Source organism: Zingiber officinale, chromosome 2A (genome assembly GCF_018446385.1).
Source record: "Zingiber officinale cultivar Zhangliang chromosome 2A, Zo_v1.1, whole genome shotgun sequence".
In the NCBI taxonomy this organism is placed as follows: Eukaryota; Viridiplantae; Streptophyta; class Magnoliopsida; order Zingiberales; family Zingiberaceae; genus Zingiber; species Zingiber officinale.
Genome location: NC_055988.1, coordinates 168,563,477 through 168,587,124, shown reverse-complemented (window position 1 = coordinate 168,587,124; position 23,648 = coordinate 168,563,477). Strand labels below are relative to the sequence as shown.

General features: G+C 37.6%; 1 protein-coding gene across 2 annotated transcripts; it reads right to left on the bottom strand.

The window, feature by feature from the left end:
• Nucleotides 1-2,192: 2,192 nt before the first annotated feature.
• On the bottom strand, nucleotides 2,193-3,224 carry LOC122040258. Of its 2 annotated transcripts, none has more exons than XM_042599590.1 (3): nucleotides 2,936-3,224; nucleotides 2,576-2,766; nucleotides 2,193-2,431 (listed from the first exon to the last, which is right to left on the bottom strand). In XM_042599590.1, exons 1-3 carry the CDS (start codon nucleotides 3,109-3,111, stop codon nucleotides 2,370-2,372), a joined length of 429 nt encoding a protein of 142 aa, XP_042455524.1. In that variant the 5' UTR covers nucleotides 3,112-3,224; the 3' UTR covers nucleotides 2,193-2,369. The 2 variants fall into 2 exon arrangements, with proteins under 2 accessions (XP_042455524.1, XP_042455523.1); XM_042599589.1 differs by having other exon boundaries at nucleotides 2,195-2,431; nucleotides 2,532-2,766.
• Nucleotides 3,225-23,648: the final 20,424 nt, after the last annotated feature.

Genomic DNA, 23,648 nt, shown 5'->3' with positions numbered 1-23,648 from the left:
TCAAGAATCACCAAGGATAGAGGATGTAAGTGTAGGGACTTGTGCTATGGAGCCAAGCACCCAAGAATCACTACATGAAGTTGTACGTTCACCAAAACAAGAGTTTGAGCCATTAGTTGATGATAAAGAGGTAATAATCATCACTCCAAGACATTTTGTTTATCTCTTGTGAAGGATGATTGCGAGGAGAATAAATTGAACCAACCTAAACGAAGGCGACTTGAAGACATTTTTCACAATATTTATTATTCATAAATTTTAAAATAGTTTGGTTATACTAACATTATTCTTTAGAAAATTATAATATTTTTATTAAAATTTATAATTTTATTTTAATAAAATAAATTGAATATATTTATCTATATATTTGTTAAGTAGAGTGTAAAATCTATAAATTTAATATTAAAATTATTTTAAAAAAAATTAAAAATTGATTCAAAAACTTAATGAATATATTCACGAGCTAACGAACTAAATATTACGAAATTTGAATTTGATTTATTTATCTTAACAAACATCATTAAACAAACTCAAACGAATTTTTATCGAATATAATTTCGAATAGTTCATTAATAACTTAATTCATTTACACTCTTACTAATATACTATTATTTTAATTTTGCATCTACAAAGGAAAGTCATCGGCCCCAACAAACGATGAACGAGATAATTAAATCTTATACCAACTAAACAATTTAAATAAAAACATTTTTTAATTTTATTATGCATTATTTAACCGCCATCATATCAAGGGCCTCAATTTTTGTATTGCTTTGCTTTGACTTTGTTAGTTTGTTCTAATCTTTGCGCGTTGCTTTGATGGTGTCGCCGTCGCAATCGCAGTCGCCGTCGCAATCACCGTCGTACGTCTACCTCCAGGATTATAAATAAATCAAAACGGCTAGATCCGAAGAGCCTCGTAGACGATGACCAGGGCGGGACCCCCGTCGTAGGCCACCAGACTGGCGTGTTTGAAATCTTTTCTTTTGGATTTTTTTACTTAATTTAGAATTAATCGAATCTACAAAAAGGGGAGAAAATCGAGTTTTTTATTTTTTTTCTTCGAGTAAAAAGAAAATCGCCACACGCACATGGGAAGCCGCAAAAGGATCGTAGAGGATGACTGAGTGGGGTCAGCGCACTTAATGTGATGTATATGGTGGTGGGAAGGGCGTTAGTCTAGGTTGACTTCCTTCTTTGACCCACCTGTCAAAGAGTTTTGTCCTGAAGCAGATCGAGTCTACTTGTTTTTAACCATATATTAATAAAAAATAAAAATAAAAATAAAAATAAAAATGAAAATGAAAATGAAAATGAATGTATTACTCTTTCCTTCTATTTCCTATTTTCAAATCCATTAATTTTTTTTTAATTTTTTCTGAGTTCTAAATTTTGGAGCACGGGATCAATGCGACCATAATTCTTCTTGGTGCATGATTTACCTTTTTATTTTACTCTCAGTTCTGTTCTGGGCTTTGGGTCATAATGCCATCGTATTTTCCTTTTTTTCTTGTCCTATAAAAACGAGAGGTGGCCTTTGCTCGATTCATTCAGCGAATCATCCCCCTTCTTTCTCCTTCAGTATCACTCTTGATCATCATCCCATCAGATTCATGGACGGCGCCGAGCTTCCTGCTATTCCAGTCGCCGGTCGGCTCGGCCTCCCTGGGAGATTCCTAAGTTTCCTCGGCTTCTTAGTCCTCGTTAGGTACACCTTCGTCATCATCCACACCGTCGAACAGCTGCAGGCGTCGCCGCAGGCCATGTTCTCCTCCTCCTCCTCCTTCACGGAGGAACATGAGCAACTATTGGCGTACTACCTGGCGTGGATGCTGGGCTTGCTCGCCATGCTTCTGCCGCCATTGCTCGCCAATTCTCCGTACCTGATGCGGTTGGCCGCACGAGCGATGAACTCTCTGTTTCCGGAATCCCTTGCCTAACTGCGCACCATCCGATCGATCGCTCATTCCGCCTCTGTTTCGTCTAAACTCGATTAATTTCTGTCCGCGTTCATGATCATCGCGTGGGTTAGTTGTAAGATTTCTGTCATTGGCATGTAATATTTATCTTTGATTTCTGAATCATTCATTCAGCATGTGGATCTTATAAATTATGTACTGGAATTGAAGTGTAGCTTCTACGAGCTTCAACTCTGTTTTTTTTGTTTTTTCATCCTTGTTCTTCTCTGCTTTCTTCTATTGCCTTCGACTCTGTTTTCCTCGTCCTTGTTCTTCCTACCACCGCGTCCGCGATCGACAAAAGCCAGGTACAAGCACAAAATCCTCAGAATTTACCATAAATAAATTCAAAATTTTTATGTTAATACAACTAAAAGCCATTCTCACACTGCTACAAAAAGAATTACATTTTTAAAAAGAACCATACACGATGCTGAGACATGGCGATAGAAAGACGACTTGAAAACTTCCCCCTGCAATTTAAATAATTCGATCAAATTTTTTTGATAAACTATACATAATCCGCACAGTAAACAAAGAGAGAAGATTGCAAATGATGACACTCATCAATACATGGAGGAGTTGCAGGTGAGGAGAGTAGCGGCGATGGAGCCTACACAGATTAGTAGGGAAGGTAGCAAGGCGACTTTTAGGAGCCGGCTTTCGCCTAGGTAGCCTGCGAGTGTGATCGTGCCGTTGGCTACGACTCGCACCAGAGTCCCTGCTTCTGTCGATAGCAGACCGCCATTGTAAGTTCTCCTTGCGAGGTGGGACGACATGACTTGAGAAAGGACGGCTAAATTCACACCTGAAAAAGATTGTATTTGGTTATGGCAAATTTGAAACAAACAACAGTTCATTTTGGACTACTGCTAACGAACCTCAAGAAGTAAACAATAGAAGAAATCTGAGTAATTAAACTTCAAGAACTTCAATAATAAATAATGCGGAAACACCAAAGAACTTCAAGAACTTACAATGGCGTAATTTTAAGCATTTGTCGGAACAAACGTGGAACGCCGGCACGGGAACGGCATGAGCCGTGCCAAATTTCCAGTAGATAACGTTTTAGACTTTGGATTTTTTTTTTTTTACCAGGTTTGTCATGCGACAGATCACGGCAGCGGCGTCTTCTTCTCCGGCGACAGCTCATGGAGGCGGCGGGGTCTTCTCCGACGACAGCTCACGGGCGTGGCGTCGCGTGCTGGAGAGGGTGAAAAGCAGCTACGGAGGAGGAAGTGGTTTCGTGGCGACGGCAGAGGAAGGCGGAGCAGGAAACCCTAAGTTATTTAGTCAATAGATTTTCAATTTAAATATGTCTTAATTAAATTTTAACATAAATATCTTCTAAAAATATTATATAAAATCTATTTTAAATTTTAATTTTTTTAAAAAAAATTTATTTATTTTACATATCATTAACTAATTATTATTATTATTAATCAAATTATTATTATTATTAGTATTCTTTTAATTACTAAATTCATTATAAAAAATTGAATCATTATTTTAATTATTTTTTTTATAAATCTGTGAAATGCTATTGAAATGGTAAAATCTACTACCGCTATCATGGTGGCAAAAGGTGAATACGTTCGCTCCTAGTGTCCCCGTCAATCCGTCTCAGGGTCAACACGGAGGAGTTAAATCATGGATGACCACTAACCTTTGGAATAGTGACTGACATATAAGAGAGGTATTGAATTCGATTTTACCGAGATTCGAACTCTAGATCTCATGATGACAACACCTCATGCACTAACTATTGAACCCATCCGAAAAGACATATATCTTCTAAAAATAGAGTCATACTTTTAAATGTTTTGATAAGAGAAATTAATTACCTTCGAGACCTTCAGCAGCTACAAATGTGATCAATGCTGAGCTGACGTATTGTGGCACTGCATATGTACCAGTGACTTTGAAGCTTATTGGTATTCCCAATAGCACCAATACCTCGGATCCTAACGAGATTTGCCTGCATAAATTAAAGAAGATAAAGGCGAGACAAATTTATTCGAGGTCAGGCCTCAGTTGGAGCGGCACTACGAAATACTAAGCTGTTAAACTATCTTCGGCACGACAATTGGTGTCCAGGGGAAAAGCATGACCTGTAACAAAAAATCACACCTATCTTCAAACATGTTGATGATGTAAGCCCCGACGATAGCATTGACGAGAACCGTAAGTCCCAAGACGGCTAGAAATATCACCACTTGACCGGTGGACCATCCAAAGTAATAACTGTAAATATCACAGATTAAATTTGAAATTAATCAATCGAGTTAAGTTAAATTTTATATATTTGATATTTTTGTGTCTAATTGTGTAAGAATTTAGAAATACAAAAAGTTGAACGGAAGACACAGCAAGTGAGAATGATGACACAGGAAGTTAAGCAATGGGTTTGATGCATCTAAGGGATGAGGAACGAGAAGGATGTACGTAGTACATCTGAGGGAGGAGGAGTCGAAAAGAAGATTGCTCGAGGAGAATAACAAAGTTGGGTTCAGGTGAGCACAACCCTCGGACAGCCGAAGTATCACCCAAGTAAGTGGAATGAAGAATGGTCAATAGCTATGGTTGACCATTTTAGACGCCTAAGTGTGCAAGAAATTTTGGTATTTCTATTAGGAATTTAGTACTTTTTATTATGATCTATACATTTTTTTTTCTAATTGAGCAATAAATCAACAAAAAAGATTTGTTCTTAGGGCATCCACAATGCTATAATGTTATAACATCCACCACCTCATCAAAAAGCATGGGGCTCAATATCACATACTCATTATAACAACATCTTTCTTTCACCCACATCCCTTTTAACATTAACACGAGCCCCACCATCCACTCATTCATCCCTTTTATTAGTTTTTTTAAATAATATTAAAAATTTTATAATTTAAAAAAGAAATTATTAAAAAATTAAGAGAGAGGGTGTTTGAACATCCTCTCTCTTGTGAGTGTGCATTATAATGTCCACTTACAATGAAGAGGGGGTGTTAAATGGACATTATAATGCCCATTTAACACCCCAATGAGGATGCTCTTGGTTCAATGTTTTGATGGGTTCCCACAGTCTAATTCAATTGGTTTTTTATTTTGATCGTATCTACATATCTGACTTTTATTTTGAAGGGTTGGATTGCAAACTCAACGGTAGAGTACTCGACTTTTAAGTGAGACTATGATCTTTTACATATTTTGATGAAGCAATAAATTGGTCCAGACTTTTGGTAGAGTCTATAGACTTCGACTGATCCTCAAAGGTAATGAATGAAATATAATGGTTATATTTTCAATATTTATAAAAGTTAGCAAGTCATTTTATTGTAAAAAAATATTTTTAAGCATTTCATTTTAAAATAACTATTTGTGTGTCAGGATACTTGTTTTGGCTATAAGAAATATAAGTTCCTCATGAAAAATTTTACCGTGATCATATTAATTATGTTTGACATTGATAAAAAAAATTGACCAATTCGAGATATTTTTTAGACTTTATTTGGAAAATTTGAAGTATAATTCTTAGAAATTAGTTTATTTATAAATAATCGTGTTAAAAATACATAGACTTGCATCACATATGTACAAACCCTTAGAATTGTTTTCAAAATTTTCTCTACTACTTTTTATTTTACCCATTTTTTTGATATGATTAAAGGGGAGAGTAGTGTTAAATTAAGGGGAGGACTTAATTGCAAAACATTATGCTATATAATTGTTTTTAATATACAATTTCTTGTTTCTTTACCCTAACTTTAACTCGAGTTGATGCATATCAAAAAGGAGGAGATTGTAAGTATCCCGAATTAGTTTTGATGTTGATCAACCAAGTTAAGTTAGGTCTTGCGCGTTTGATGGCTTGTGTCTAAGTGTGCAAGAACTTAAGAACACAAGAAGTCAAGCGGAAGACGCAGCGAGTGAGGAGGATCACACGGGAAGGAAGTTGATGGGCTCGGTGCATACACGCAACAAGGAGCTATGGAAGAATACACACCGGTGGAGCGAGAAGGACCTATGCGGTGCCTTCGAGGGACGAGAGGTCAGGAGGAAGTCTGTTCGAGCAAAAGGCCGGAGTAGGGTTCGAGTGAGCTCAACTCTAGATGGTTGGATCATCACCCAAGAAAGCATAGTCAGAAAATGGTGAACTCGAAAGTTGACCATTTAAGGCTCCTCCGATTGAACAAAGATGTCCCGATGACCTAAAAACTAGAGGTGCCTCGGATAGCTTGAGGTGACTTGAATGCACAGAGAAGATATTATCGCCTGTGGGACTTGAGGTGCCTCTGATGAACCGAGGTCCCTTTAAAGAGCTAGAGTTGTTGCCGAAAAGATAAGCCGTGGAGTCCATATCAACCTAACTAAGGCGCTTTGATGAAATAAGGTGCCTTTGAATTGCCATGTCAGTAATGATAACTTTTGGCCAACGGGCTATAAATATAGCCCTAAAGCTAGTTGAAAGAAATACATTCGTAGTTTCATTTCCATTTCTATTTTGTCAAAGTCTATAGTTTCAACTGATGTAAAGGGCTTCTCCACCTCTGATCTTGTTAAAGAAGGAGATCTTTTAGTGAGCTATCATTATCTTGGATTAATAACCTCCCCGGTTGTAAACCAAGTAAATCCAGAGTCCCTACTTTCTTTTATGTTATTTTTGTCTAACTTATAGTGTGTCCTTGCTAAGTAAGTAGCTAGAGATTTCGAACTTCAATTTTCTATTCATCCCTCTAGCTAATCCACCCAATCCAACAGGTCATGCTCAAATAAGTCAGTATAAGATATTGAGTTTATTTGGTTAAGTGAATCTACTTAGATATCAAGAAACATATAGATTGATTAGAGGATGACATGGTTTATGCCATGTAAATCAATTTAGATATCATGGACAAAAGACTAAGTTATACAATAAAATAGTCACAGGTATGTTAGGTCGAATGTACGACATTCTCGTCACTTGGTTAGTCATAATGCATTGCTAGATGTCACTTATTACTTGTGTTTTTAGAGTCATTGCCAACGTTACGATAACTTATTGGGTCACACATAGAAAGGGCATCATTTTGAAGTTTGTTTTATTTTAGTATGACTAAAATAAAATGGACCTAATTTTAAGTCTAAAATTAGTTTTAGGTCTTAAACTTGTTAGATTAATGGATTAATTAAATTAGATCTTATTGGATTACTGGGTTAATCTAATTGGATCTTAAACTTATTGGATTAATGATTAATCTAATATTTATTTAGATTTTTCAAACAAGCTCAAACTAATGAGGCTCACGTTATTAGATAATGTCTCAGTAGATAAGACTTGGCCACATTATTAGATAATGTCTTATTAGATAAGACTTGACCACGTTTTATTCGTCTTATTAGATAAGACTTGGCCACGTTTTCATAGGTGAAGAGCATGTCTTATCTGATAAGACTGTGATAACCCTAAAAGTTAAGGGTTGATCTCAACTTATATATACGCATGATAGCTAGCACTACGTGTACAAAGAATGATGACTTCTATTGTGCACGTAAGACAGGTGGCGGTTGTGCTCAAGTGGATATCGCTAGAGGCGCAAACGATTGTGCTTAGATCGGCCAGACTCTCCCGATACGCAAAGGTTCAGCGCATCTAGAGGTAACATTTTAATTCCAACGATTAATTTGAATTCGCATGAATCTTTGGTGGGTTCCTTTTCCGCTATGTATTTTATGTTTAATTTCCGCATAAACCCAATAGTGTGTATGCACATATTGCTCATGCCATTCAGATATCTCCATGTGAATCTTTTGTCGATCCCACATAACCGATAGTATGCTTCTTGAAGTGTTGATCTTAATGTGGTGCTGCATCTCTAAATGTTGGAACCTTTTTAGATGCATTTCCTAGAAAACCTTTTCTGTCATTTTGATTTCCATAACTCCCATTACTGCTAATTTGTGTCTCTGAAAGAAGTCTCTAATCTCTTTCTATTTGAGGCCTCTTATGTTCCATGGGGCTATCTTCATGATGATGAAGACGGCCAGGACTGTCTAAGTGTATGTGGTTTGACATTGGCTCTTTCTTCCATACCATGCTTCTTGTTACTGCCCAAATGTGTGCCAACTCCGTCCTTCATACTATCCTTCTTGCTAATGGTCAATTGTATGCTTATTCTGATATTGGGGGTTGTCCGTTCAGTGTGGTTTATTTCTAGATTGATGTCTGCTTGCTGGTTTTACTTAGCAGTTGACTCATCCTCTCTAGACCCTGATTGTTTCTTGCTGGCATGCAAACTTTGATGATTCACAGATGTTGGTGTTTAGATTATATAATTAGAATTATTTGTTTATAACTTTGAGGGCAATTTAATTTTTTACATTTTCAATTTAAGGTTTAGATTTTCTGATAATTAACTATATAAGACTTTGTACTATTTATTTTCTTACAATCTTTTTTTGGATTCATCAATAAAGGCTGCTATTTTTCTTTGGCATCAATTTCTATAGCTGGAAGGGCTGTGATGTTCTGTTTGGCCAATTCTATTTCTCTGGCTGTGTTCATATGTTCTGGTTGATAGTGTCCTGCTGTAACCTTTCTTCTTGCAGATTTAGATATGGTCTGTATAGTCCACGGGACTTCTACATCAGTTGTTGCAGTCGTATCTTCCATTGAGAATGATAATGAATCATTGGTCTGGGCAGTATCAGACTGTGAAGTCTCTTGTGGCTCAATCCCTACCTGCTGGTTAACCTGTTGGTTATTAGGTTGGTCCAGAAGTTGGTGTATTCCTGATAATTTGGATTCCCTGTTTGTTTTCATGGATACCCTGGTGGGTTTACCTACTGTATGGTCTTGCTGGATTTGCTGGATTTGTTTCTGATGTTGCTCTTGCAACTTCTCTGTTCCTGCAACCAAATCTGTGTTATGTTGTTTCCCTAATTGATCTATCCTCTAATTCTGAAATTGAAACAGGTATTGTGTCATGGCATTGCCTTGGTGACTGACTATGACCCTGCACACTTCTTTGTGTCATTCATGTCATTCGGCCAGTATGTACTGTGCCATTTGAATAGCAATTACATTTCCTTGGATTTCTGCTCATTGACATCACTAAATCTGCAGTCTGCCTGTGCTCCAAAAACTGAGGGAGGACTTCCATTGAAGGTTCATACTATGGAATTTTTGTTATCAGGGATTCCGTAGATTTCTTGCCCTTCCTGTTAGGACTATGATTGTTCTGATCAGATATGGAAAGTGACTTTGTTGGGTTCTTGTGAGCTATCCCATTAAGGGAGTTTACACTTCCATCAACTCTTTGTGAGGGAACTGATAAAGTTGACGATTGGAGGTTATGCATTTGTATCAGTAACCTGAAGGGAAGCTGCCATCTGCTGTAATTACTACGAGTGTTGTGAAGTCTGACACTGTAATGTCTGATTCCAGTGCTTCAGTAGTCTCTCTGGTCTTGCTGATTACATTTGAGTTGGTCTGACCAATTGTAGGAGCTAGCAATGGGGAGACATCTAGATCGGTGGCAAGGGCAAGGGAGGGTTTGTGCATTCTGATTAGTGACTTGGGGAGTTACTGTCAGTATCGGTAGTGTGAGGAAGACTGGCAGTGTGCAGTATGAATATTGTCCCTAGGTTGAGGTTGTATCCGTGAGGGAGTTGGGCATTTACTATTGACCTTACTGATGTCCGTGCTTCTCCCTACCTTACCCTTAACCATCTTCTGTACAGATTCGTCCCACGAGATGCTCAGTTGATTAGAGAGTGATAACTTTACTATAATGAGACAAGGGGTCAATTCTCGACGGACGCATGTTCTCGGAGAAAAAATTTCCTCTCATCCCCTGGCCACTCGATGATCGGCTATAAATTGAACTATTAATTTACCTTCCTTCACACAATTTGAAAATAAGCTATGAGGAATATTTGAAATGAATATAATCATCTTTTGTTATAATCTTGTGTACAGATTCAATTATGGTTGAAGTGGGGCTTACTTGATGTTGGGCCTGCAGATTGCGTGCCAAATTCAGTATTGCTCTGGGAGTGGTGCGATGTGCTCTTTGGAGCCAAGTTTGCTTGACCATGTGGGTTTCTTCTTTTGTGCAGGGTCCTTACCCATACTGTAGTAGGCTGAACACTATGCAACTCTCATGCACTTTGTGTTATCAGTGCTGTCAGGGTTGTTGCTTTTCCTTTTTATCCTGCCTTCTGAAGTTGTTGTCAGTTGTGTGCCACTTGTATCAGACTTGTGTAGATTTAAGGAGGTGGCAATTGGATCAGCTAATTGCAAACGTTTGTTCTTGCAGTGTATCTGATAATGCCTCAGCTGTTTGCATTCAGTGCATAATTTTAAGACAGATTCAAACCGCAGTTCCAAGTCCAACTCACGATTATTAGGAAGTGTGACAGGTATTGTGCGCAGTGGTTTAGTGATGTCCACCTCCACTAATACCCGAGCAAAACTGATTCTCTCTTTCTTCTGAGTTACTTGATTAGCATACAGTGGGTTTCTTGCCAAAGAGACGATTTTACTGAGCCCATTCACTGTCCAACAATCTTTTGGTAGTTCAAAAATTTGCAGCCAAAGTGGGATCTGGCTCTGAGCTTCCTCTTGGAAGCAAAAACATTGCGGCATAATTTTCAGAGAGAAGGGACAGCCATATGCTATGGAAGAACCACCTTGCAGGACCCGATCACATAGTTCTTTAAAGTCAAATTTAAATACTAGCCACAAAGAGGAGTATTCCGATGTTAAGTAAGTTATTTTAGTGATCACATAGTTCTTTAAAGTCGAATTTAGATACTAGCCACAAAGAGGAGTATTCCAATGTTAAGTTATTTTAGTGATCACATAGTTCTTTAAAGTCAAATTTCAATACTAACCATAAAGAGGAGTATTCCGATGTTTAGTAAGTTATTTTAGTGCTTTCCATCCGAGAAACCGACCAAGAAAACGTCCAAAGTATCCCATGGCCTGTTCAATTGGGCTAGATTATCAATATTCAAGATGGCACGGCCATAGAATTCGGTGTAATGTCATGTCACCTTCACAATGTCTATTCTTTTGTGAACAGTACGTCTTTGGATTATACGAATGGTTGAAAACACAAACAGGGATAAACAATTCACAATGTCTATTCTTTTGTGAACAGTACGTCTTTGGATTATACGAATGGTTGAAAACACAAACAGGGATAAACAACCCCCATATTCTTCCTGCTGTATCAATTTAACTGGATCTCCAGCTATACTTTCTGTGTATTGTGTCTCGTGACTCTCGTCTGATAATTAGATTTAGTTGAATGACTAATTTTTTAATATAATTCAACGCTCGTTACTTGCTTCTTCTTCGTTCTGCTCTATGAATTGAGTTGCACATTTAAAAATTGACCTTTTAAATATTCATTTCATTTAAAATTTAGTTGTTTTATTGTTTCTCACTGAGTCGTCTCAATGCAAGTGATTGAGTTCCTTCTCAGTTTGCCTATAAAAAAAAAAGAGAGGTGGCCTTTGCTCGATTCATTCAGCAAATCATCTCTCTTCTTTCTCCTTCGGTATCACTGCTGATCATCAGATTCATGGACGGCGTCGAGCTTCCTGATATTCCAGTCGCTGGCCGTCTCAGCCTCCCTGGGAGACTCCTCAGTTTCCTCGGCTCCTTAGTCGTCGTTAGGTACTCCTTCCTCATCATCCACACCGTCGACCAGGTGCAGGCGTCGCCGCAGGCCATGCTCTCCTTCTCCTTCACAGAGGAACATGAGCAACTGTTGGCGTACTACCTGGCGTGGATGCTGGGCTTGCTTGCCATGCTGCTGCCGCCATTGCTGGCCAATTCTCCGCGCCTGATGCGGTTGGCCGCACGGGCGATGAACTCTCTGTTTCCAGTGTCCCTTGCCTAACTGCGCACCATCCGATTGAAAGTTCAGTCCGCTTTTGTCTCCTCTATACTTAATGAATTCGTTCGTCTCCATGATCATCGTGTAGGATTTAATGGTAAGGTTTCTGTCATTTGCATGTAATATGTTTGATTTCTGAATCACGGAAATTAAGGTTGTGGATCTTATAATATGCACTGGAATTGAAGTGTATTTAAGTGGTAGTTTCTACAAAGATAGATCCGTTACCTTAACGGCCCCCTTAATGTCGGCTCCATGGATATGGAGGGAGGTTCGTGCAGGTACACAGGCCATAGGCGCATGGCGGGGTAAATCCCAGGTCGTCAGTTTCTGAGAATCAATCCCTTGCCATTACGTCAGAGATACCATGCGTCCACCGTCTGTGCTATGCCCTGGGGGCGTGGTAGTTTCTACAAGCTTCAACTCTTGTTCTTCTTTGCTTTTTTTCTATTGCCTTTGACTCTGTTTTCCTCATTCTTGTTCTTCCTACTACCGCGTCCGAGATCATAAAAAGCCAGGTACAAACATAAAATCCTCAGAATTTACCATAAATAAATTCAAAATTTATGTTAATACAACTAAAAGCCATTCTTGCACTTCGACAAAAGAATTATTTCTCTAAAAAAATCATACACAATACTGAGACATGGCAATTTATAGAAAGACGACTTGCAATTTTCCCCTTACAATTTAAATGATTCGATCGAAAATTTCGACCAACTATACATAATCCGCACAGTGAACAAAGAGAGAAGATTGCAAGTGACAACACTCGTCGATACATGGAGTTGTAGGTGAGGAGAGTAACGGTAATGAAGCCTAGGCAGATTAGCAGAGAAGGGAGCCTGCGAGTGTGATCGTGCCATCAGCTACGACTCGAGCCAGAGTCCCTGCTTCTGTCGATAGCAGACCGCTATTGTAAGTCCCCCGTGCGAGGCGGTATGACATGACCAGAGATAGGAGGGCTAAATTCACACTTGAAAAGCTTGCATTTGGTTATGTGAAGTTTTAAGCAATCCACAGTTCAAACAATACAAGAAATTTGGAAATGCCGAAGAACTTCAACAACTTAAGCATACTTTTAAGTGTTTCAGTAAGCGAAATTGATTGCCTTAAAGCACTTCAGCAGTCACCAATTTGATCAATGCTGAGCTGACATATTGTAGCACTGATATGTACCAGTGACTTTGAAGCTTAGCAGTTGATGGGTGTGGTTTAAAAGGTCAATAGTTGAGATAATAGTTAAGTCAACAGAGAACCCTCCTTATTCTATAATATTCTGCCGATTCTATGTAGCCCCGGCTCTACATCACTCTCGAACCAGAATTAACCCCAACTCTAAACAGCCCCGACTCTAAGCAAACCCGGCTCCATGTCAACTTTGATTCTGGATCATCCCGACTAACCAAAGTGGTACACCGAACTATTAGCAACCAAGTTGATAAGTTGTTGCTCGCCAAAGACATGGATAACGTAGCCGTTATCCCATGAAGAATGTGAGTAATACCACCGTTTAATCCGCGAAAGGTGGGTAATGTAGCTAGTAGCCATTCATTTCAGGGAACGTGGGTATTGCAAGCCTAGATCTCAAGACACATGGAAAACGTCAGAACCTAGCCATTCTGCAAAAGGTAGCCTGCTCTTGCGGCTGCATGTAGCTACAATGGGAAGACTAAGTTAAGACATCGTCTATGGGAACACTAAGTTAAGACTTGAATTGAGATCCTAAGATGGATGACACTGAAAGACTCAATGTCATCAGCATAGCAACGAAGGATTTTGACAAGTTGTTTATTGCAACGGTGCAGGCGGTGTTGCAAGGACAACCCCGACAATCAACATTGCCTATGCGCAACCCTCCAAGTGAGATACCGCCTTGGTCGGCTAGAGTGCCACAGATATCTCATCAAAGGCTGACCAGACCCGTAGAAACACCTTAGGTTGCATTCCCCACTTAGATCAGTACGTCGACAATGAGAGAATCTTCCTTGGAATCCTCAGGAGAGACCCAACATGGAACCCTATGAAAGGAAAAGTTTCCATATCTTGCGAAGCAAAGGTCCCTAGAGGCCCTCTATTCTCAAGAAGCATCCTCTGGGACGAGTTACCACGACATTTCTGAGCATTACAGATCAGGGAATATAATGACACGACCGACCCTGAGGACTATATCTATAAATTTAAAAAATGTCTCTCCATTACATCAATATATAGATGACATTGAATGTCGAGTCTTCTGGATGACTCTCTTGGGATCGGTGTAGAGATGGTTCAACTGTCTCCCCACTTCCTCTATTTGGATTTTCGGAAAATTCAAGACTGTGTTCATGCAGCACTGCGCCACCAGTAAAAGGTATCAAAAAAACTCCGCATGACACATTCTCTCTTAAACAAAAGCCCAAGGAATCTTTGAAGGAGTACTTACAACAATTCAATCGGATGATCATGGATACTCCCTAATTACCTTGGAGGTGCAGGTCACCACCTTCTGCCGAGCCCTGCTCCTCAGCCAAATAGCAAAGCTCCCCCTTAACCCTTGCGGAATTGGAAATTCGTGAACCGGAGAGAGGAAAAGATCGTGCAAATAGCGGAAGTAACCCCGACTCCTACTCCGGAATCCGATCAAGGGAAAAAAAATAGAGGGACCACCGTAACGAACAGCTCAACATGATCTTGGATATATAGTTAGAGCTTGGGAATGAGTGCCTAGAGATTTGGGGATCTGAGAGTGTTGAAGAAATCATATGGGTTATGGGTAAAAACCAATCACCTTCAGCAGATCAAAAGAACTGGAAGAACATGGCATTGACTCAAATCATAGTAAAGAACATTGTCTTGTTGGAATAAATGGAAATCCTGAGGTCAAAGGGAATATTGACACTAATGTAGTTGCTGAAATTCGAGAAACAAGTAGGAAACCTGATGAATTTATATCAGAAGAAGATTCCTCTGATGGAAGAGTTGAAAGAAAAGAGTTTTTAGATTTATAGATTTGGTACTAGATGATCTTTGCTCTAGATTAGTATAGGAAGTTATTCTAAACTAGAAGATAACAGTGGCGGATCTAGGGGTGTGCTTGAGTACCTCCTTGCTCTCGGAAAATTCCACCAGTATGCTGTAGTCCGAGGGGCAGTGAGAAGGAAGACAAGATCCAGCTCCCTTCTTTGAGCACCCTCTTCCTTTTTTATCTGGATCCGTCACTGAAAGATAAGTTCTTTCAATGCAGGATGGCTGATGTAGATGGTCCGTAATTTTTTATTATTATTTTTCATAATTTCATAATTTTCTTTTTTTTGATATTTAATATATTTTTGATCATTTCTATTTTTATATTTTTTTGGATTTTTAATCTATTAGAAATTTTAGAATTATGATTTTTTTATTACGATTTCTTTCTTTTCTTTATATATCATAATTTATTTCCCTCTTTAAATATTAGGATTTAGGAGCTATATAAAACATCTATTTAATTATTGAGGAATTAATCCTTCGTTATTAAATAATATTTTTTTATAAAAAACATTTAATATCTCTTCTTACATCTTTTTCTCAATTCCATTTTCCTGGGTGTAAAATAATCATTATCTTAAATAAATTATATAGAGCACTATTAGGATACATGTTTTCAGGGTTATAATGTCACAGTAGAACACTTAAATTATCATTCAGATATTTACGATTTGATCCATAGTTATGATGTATTTATAAATTTTTTTCTCCAAATAGGACGTGCAACCAAAAGATGTTGGACTTCTGGATTACCTGTCACGCACGCTTCCGATGAAAAACTTCTCTAGAATCGGACTGATCACTATATTAGGACTAATCAATCTAGCTAACTAGATTTTCCTTTTTATTAAAACACATCTAATAAAATAACATTTAGTTATTATTATATATATAGAGTGTTATTATATTAAAATATTTTTTTATCAACTTAATTAAAATTATTTTAGTTAATCAAAATTATTTAAATTTGGATTATAATTTTTGTATATTTAGTGCTTAAGATTAGTCAAATTTATTATGAAGACCAGTCGTGTTTAAGATTATTTATATATTATTTACAGCAGATTATGTAAAGTCCAAGTTGGCAGCTATCTATTCATTTTGAGATGCAATTTTATCTTCGTGCATTAAAGTTAGATGTACAATATGTTTTCAATTAAGATCAATGAGAACGTTTTCACTTTTCTCCTATATGTTTTTCCATTTAAAAAAAAAATACACCTCAGAATGTCCGATTGCCGATTTCACCACCTGATTATCACATATAACTATATCGATTTTATAGTATATTAAAAATTTTAATGTAATATTATATTATATTAAAATTTTTAATATTGATATTGGTATAATATATATTTTAAAATTTTTAATATATATTAAAATTTTACTTTAAACAATATGATTTTATTATATATCAAATATATGTATATTACCATATAAAAAATAATTTTCAGTAATTTTGATATACTCCCAATTAAATTCAGTCCGCCCGCCTTTTGTTGTTGACAGTTGTAGTTTTTTCCCGATCACAGTCAACGGATGACAGTTATAAAATAACTGGGCATAAAATGACAGTTGAGAATGATATAACTGCGTATAAAATGACAGTTATGAAATGGCAGTTGACGATGAGATAATGCCTTCTCTTACCCACGAATTAAACGAGTCCGCCGTTTATTTATTTTTTCCCCTTAAATGCGAGTCTTCTCACTTTGCTATAAAAGAAGGGGTCCGCCCGCCTTACTCGATTCATTCAGTATCACTGATCATCATCCCATCAGATTCATGGACGGAATCGAGCTTCCTGCTATTCCAGTCCCCGGACGGCTCAGACTCCCTGGAAAACTCCTCAGTTTCCTCGGATTCTTAGTCGTCGTTAGGTACTCCTGCCTCATCATCCACGCCGTCGACCAGTTGGCGCCGCCGGCCATGTCCTCCTACTCCTTCACGTTGGAGCATGAACAACTGTTGGTGTGCTACCTGGTGTGGACGCTGGGTTTTCTCACCATGCTGCTGCTGCCGCCATTGATAGCCAATTCTCCACGCCTCGTGCTGTTGGAGGCACGGGTGATGAACTCTCTGTTTCCGGTGTTCAATCCTCTTGTTCCGATCAGACTCATGGACGGGCTCCGCTTCAGTCCACAGTTTGCCAGTTACCTCGGCTTCTTAATCGCCGTCAGGTACTCCTTCCTCATCATTCACGCCGTCGACCAGGTGCAGGCGTCGCCTCCGTCCATGTCTTCCTCCTTCACGGTGGAGCATGAACAAGTGTTGACGTACTACCTGGTGTGGACGTTGGGGTTGCTCACCATGCTTCTGCCGCCATTGCTCCACAATTCTCCGCGCCTGATGCAATTGGCATCACTGTCGATGAACTCTCTGTTTGGGCCATTCGTCGACGAGCATGCCTAACTGCACACCATCCGATCGATCGCTCATTCCGCTTCTGCTTCCTCTAAGCTTAAATAATTCCTTCTGCTGAAGGTTAAATTATGTTCATGTTCATGGTCGTCGTGTGGGTTTTAGCGGTACGGTTTCTGCCATTTGCGTGTAATATAAACATTAAGGTTGTGGATCTTACGATGAGATCGAGATAGAAATCTCTAATATGCACTGGAATTGATGACGAATTATTAGGTGGCATTTGGTTTGGATGATGGAATGAGCAATGGGTTTGATGGTTGACTGGAATAGAAATAGGTTTAGTTATTCTGTTTGGTTTATAAACTCTGATTAAATATGATTATCAATATTATTATTTGATTTGCCAAAAATTTGGGAATACAAATGCAACCAATATCATATTTACTCTTAAAATAAATCATAATATTATAATAATTATTTTATTTGCCCTGCATTTAAGTTATTATTTGCTATTCCTAATAAATAGATCATCGTCAGTATTATTGACTTACCATTTGAAATGAAAACACAATAAACATATGATTGCCCTTAAATGCTTTCTATTATGCAAATGCCCATTATATTGAGAATTATTATCTACATGAGAATATGAGATAGAGCAATTTTTAGTCAATTTATTTACAACGGCACCTTATACACCTATATACAACCATAGTGAAAAAACAATGCAGTGTCTCAAAATAAGCCAGCAATATGGATCTTTGCATTCGTAGGCATGCCATCAAATCACATTTTCTTTAAATAATTGTCATTTCAAAAGTGGTTGATACTTCTATAAGCAATCATAATTTTATGCCCAAACGAATGTAATTAAATGACAAAATGCTCAACATTCTTCAAACCTTTGCTTAGCATTCTCCTATGCACCACAACCATATAATTGCTTTTAAAATCACAATTCATCTTCCATGAAGGATCTTAAGTCATATCTTGAAGAATTACAATTAATACTTAAACTTCATTTTCTGTCTAGAAGTATTTATTTCTCCCACGTCCTCGAACTCTTTGATCTTGTCCTATGCTAACACATAATAATGTCAAATCATTAAAAGTTATGAGTAAAAAGGATCATGGTTACAAGAAACTGTAACATGTGATAATAAATTTATCAAGAAATAAAATTTATTCGATCATAAATAATATATAAACTAAAATAAAACAAATACTGAAATAAATGAAAAATAGTTAGGTTCACAGAACAATTGTCTTCTTAAACATGACAAACATGTTGAAACATTCATGAAAATGTAATAAAAACATCATTAACATATCCCCTTGCCAACAAATGATCAAGGATATGATCATTCTCTCCAATGATAAAACATTTCAAGTGTCAACGTATTCAGAAAGTTGATCCATTGTTCTGTTGGGATGATACTTGTCACATATTCATCATTTTCAAAGTGTCCATCTTCCATGTCATCTTCTTCTAGTGGTTCCAACCTCTTATGGATCGAAAATCATATACTTTCGAATCAAATTGTGTAAAAGACAACAGCTAAAATAATATGAAATTAAGTTTCAATTGGGAAAAATGAGAGGGAAGCCAATATTTTTCATTACCCTTTTAGCAACCCAAAGCATTTCTCAATCAGATTTCTGGCCCTTAGAATGGTTCATATTAAAATACTCTTCAGTTGTATATGGTTAGTGATCGTGAAACTCATTTAAATGGTATCGTTGCCCTTGAAATGAGCTAAAAATCATCTGCATTACAATATCCAGAATCCACCAAAATAATAACAACCTTCAAAAATATAAACAAAAATATTTTGCATTAATTATAAGTTTGAATGAAATATTATATTAAAAATCTAACTAGCTAGTCTAAGACCAATTGTACCTTGAGGAAGTTTAAGACCATCATGCCTAATTATAGCATCTCTAAGCACACGACCATATGTGAAGAACCCTCCCATCTAGGTAAAACATATATAAACTACATGTTTGGACAACAAACACCCAATACATTTGAAGCTATATTTGCCTTTCTAGTACGATATCGAGACTTTTGATCAAAAGGAGATGTAACTTTGATTAATGCATCATCCAAAGCACCTAATTAATAATTCTATCTTTTAAATATTTTGAGAAAACAATAAATAAGGTGGATTTTTTTTTGTTTCCAATAAGTTATAATTTTAAGAAATACAGATGCAAAGTACCTTGAAACACCACCAACGATCGTCTTGACAATCTTCAGTAATAGGACCTGGTTTTTTAAGCAAAATGGAATGCAATTCAAAATTGCTAGAAGGCATCTATTAAAATGACGACTGATAGTTTCTCCACTCCGTAAAAATAATAGACTGATTGTCCTATTTTCTTTTTTTTTGGTGAGCCAAAACATACACAAACATAGCAACTACTTATGGTAAAGATATATTTTTGGTGTCTTTTAAATTTCCAATATCTATTACCATCTCACATAATATTCCAAAAGTGTTTCTATCCATTCAAAGCTCACTAATACAAGCAATATGAGATTCTTGAGTGTGTTTAAACACCTAATTCATTCTCTCAAGCATTTTCTCTTCTGTGGTTTTAAGTGGGGCCTCATAATATGCAAATGTAACAACAACAATCGGTACCACCTAGCATATACAACATTGAACACGTTCACCATTGATGTTGAAGTCCTAACTCCTCACATAATCGAGCTTGTCTAAACACCTAATTCTTGAATGCTTAAGGCAAGAAATTCAAGGGCACATGCTACAACTGCGGAAAGCTAGGACACATGTCTAAGGATTGCAGACGCCCGAAGAAACCAACCAAGAGTCAGAAGGATGCTGCGAACCAAGTCGTAACTTCTGACGATATGGAATTGGATCTCACTGCGGTTGTGTTTGAAGCCAACACGGTGGTGGATAACCCGAAGCAGTAGTGGATCGATATTGGAGCAACTCGTCATATCTGTTCTGATAAGGCGATGTTCTCCAAGTATACTCCGATAAGTGGAAGAAAGCTCTATATGGGCAATTCCATGACATCCCCAATTGTCGGACTCGGGAAAGTTGTTCTGAAAATAATGTCTCGGAAAGCGCTAACGCTCATTGATGTGCTCCATGTTCCCGATATCAGGAAAAACCTAGTTTCTGGATCAACATTTGTTAAGGCCGGTTTCAGACTAGTGTTCCAGTCAAACAACTTTATACTTACGAAAAATGGTGTATTCGTAGGTAAAGGGTACTTAAAATAGTCTGTTCAAAATGGTTGTAATGACTGTATACCGTGAATTTGATGGTAATAAAATAAAAGCTTCCAGCTATGTTGTTGAGTGTTTTAATTTGTGGCATGATCAACTTGGGCATGTCAATAATAATTCTCTGAAACATCTCATCAAGTTAAATTTATTACCAAATGTCAATGTTGACGAAACACACAAATGTAAAGTATGCGTGGAAGCAAAAATGACGAGACTACCTTTTCATTCGGTGGAAAGGTCAACGACTCCTCTAGAGTTAATACATAGTGATCTATGTGACTTAAAATTCGTGCATACTAGAGGAGATAAAAAGTATTTTATTACTTTTATCGATGATTGCATGAGGTTCTGTTAATATGTCTTTCTTTTAAGAAGTAAAGATGAAGCCTTAGAAGCTTTCAGAACCTATAAAACATAAGTTGAAAATCAACTTGATAAACGAATTAAAATAATTCGTAGCGATAAAGAAGGAGAATATGATGCACCATTTGATGAGTTTTGTTCAGAATCTGACATTATCCATCAAACAACGGCACCTTACTCGCCTCAATCAAATGGTGTTGCCGAACTTAAAAATCGGATACTAAAAGAAATAATGAATGTCTTGTTGATAAATTCAGACTTACCCCAGAACTTGTGGGGGGAAGCTATACATCAGCAAACCATATTCTCAACAAAATCCCTCATAAGAAAAATGATAAAACACCATGTGAACTATGGAAAGGCCGCGAGCCATCATACAAATACCTAAAGGTATGAGGGTGCTTAGCAAAGGTCGAAGTACCCAATCCAAAGCAAGTAAAGATCGGACCTAAAACGTTCTATGCGATATTTGTCGGATATGTCCATAACAGTAGTGCATATCGATTCATAGTTCACAAGTCAAACATTCCTGATATTCATGTGGGAACAACCATAGAATCTCGAAATGCGGTATTCTTTGAAAACATATTCCCAAATAAGAAGGGAAACGTTTAAAGTGATAACAATGGAAGTTCTAACAAAAATGACGTTTCTGAACTTAGTTATCGTAAAAGGACTATTGATAATCAAAGCGAAGAGCCACGTCGGAGCAAACGAGCTAGAGTTGAGAAATCATTCGGGCCAGACTTCATGACTTTTATGTCGGAAATGGACCCAAGAACATTAAGTGAAGCTCTCTCTAGTCCCGACGCCCCAATGTGGAAAGAAGCCGTCAATAGTGAAATCGAGTCCATCATAAATAACCATACTTGGGAACTAGTAGACCTTCCTTCTGGTACCAAACATTGGGTTGTAAGTGGATACTAAAACGCAAGTATAAAGCTGATGGAGCAATTGACAAGTATAAGGCCAGACTTGTAGCCAAAGGGTATAAGCAAAAGGAAGGTCTTGACTACTTTGATACCTACTCACCGGTGACAAGGATTACATCCATACGAGTGCTGATAGCCATCACAGCACTGTATAACCTTGAAATATACCAAATGGATGTTAAGACTGTGTTCTTAAATGGTGAGTTGGAAGAAGAAATTTATATGGAGCAACCCGAGGGGTTCGTAGCTCTAGCAAAAGAGGAAAAAGTGTGTGGACTTGTTAAGTCGTTGTACGGACTTAAACAAGCGCCTAAACATTGGCACGAAAAATTTGACAAAATAATGTTATCAAACGAATTCAAAATAAATGAATGTGACAAATGCATTTATGTCAAAAACACACCTGAAGATCATGTAATGATCTGCCTATATGTAGATGACATGCTTATAATGGATAGTAATCATGAGGTAATCATGAGTACAAAGAAAATGTTGACCAAGAATTTTGATATGAAAGACATGGGTCTAGCTGATGTTATATTGGGAATTAAAATTTTCAGGACATCCAATGGGATAGTTTAATTTTGACACAATCCCATTATGTAGAGTCAGTATTGAAAAGGTTCAATGCAAATGATCTTTCTACAATAAAAACACCTATGGATTTAAGTCAACACTTAGCGAAAAATCATGGTGAGCCCATATCGCAATTGGAATATTCTTGGATAATAGGCAACTTGATGTATCTCACAAACTGCACATGTCCGGATATTGCCTGTATGGTCAACAAGCTGAGTCGTTTTACGAGTAATCTAAACGACACCCATTGGAAAGCACTGATGCGAGTTCTTAGATATTTGAAATATACTATGAACTATGGATTACATTACGGAAAGTATCCTGCTGTCTTAGAGGGATATTGTGATGCTAATTAGATATTAGATACAAAAGATTCTAAATCCACTAGTGGGTATGTATTCACAATCGGTGGAGGGGCGGTTTCTTAGAAATCCACAAAGCAGACATGTATAGCTCGGTCAACTATGGAATCTGAGTTTATAGCATTAGACAAAGTAGCTGAAGAAGCTTAATGGCTGCGGAATTTCTTGAAAGATATTCCGAGCTGGACGAAACGTATGCCCGTCATACTTATACACAGTGATAGTCAATCGGCGATTGGAAGGGCACAGAGTAGTATGTATAATGGTAAGTCTCGACATATACGTCGTAAACACAATACCATTAGGCAGTTGATCTCGAAATGAGTGATTGCAATCAACTATGTTAAGTCCAAAGATAATTTAGCAGATCCTCTTACGAAGGGGATAAGTCGAGATCCAGTATATTTCTCATCGAGAGAATGAGATTAAAAATCTACAACTAAAACAGACTGTAGCGGTAACCCAACCTTGTTGACTGAAGATCCTAAGATCTTGGTTCAATGAGACAACGAAGTTACAAAAGTTGTGTTACAACACACGAGATATATTTGTTGGTGCAAGTTGCACCAGAATCAAACCTAAGTTTTGATGTTGTCAAAGGTTCAAGTTAAGTCTTGTTGTGATCTAACAAGTTGACTGAGTGTGTAGGCTGTTTACTCAACCGGGAAAGACCTAGTTAGAGGCTAGGTAGGAGAAATCTTAGCAGATCGTGGAACCCAGGTGAAAGTCTAAGTGGGTCAAGGGGACCCGATGCTTGGCGGTGTGATTGAGAGGTCTGGAGGACCGAAGATCAAGAGAAAAGTCCTGGCGAGCCGATCAAAGCTAAGTGAAAAGACCAAACTAGATCTGAAGGATCTAAGTTTGGCAGGTAGGTTGAGGTAAACAACTGGAGGAACGACAGTGAGGTCGGGTTCCCTAAGGGAACAACC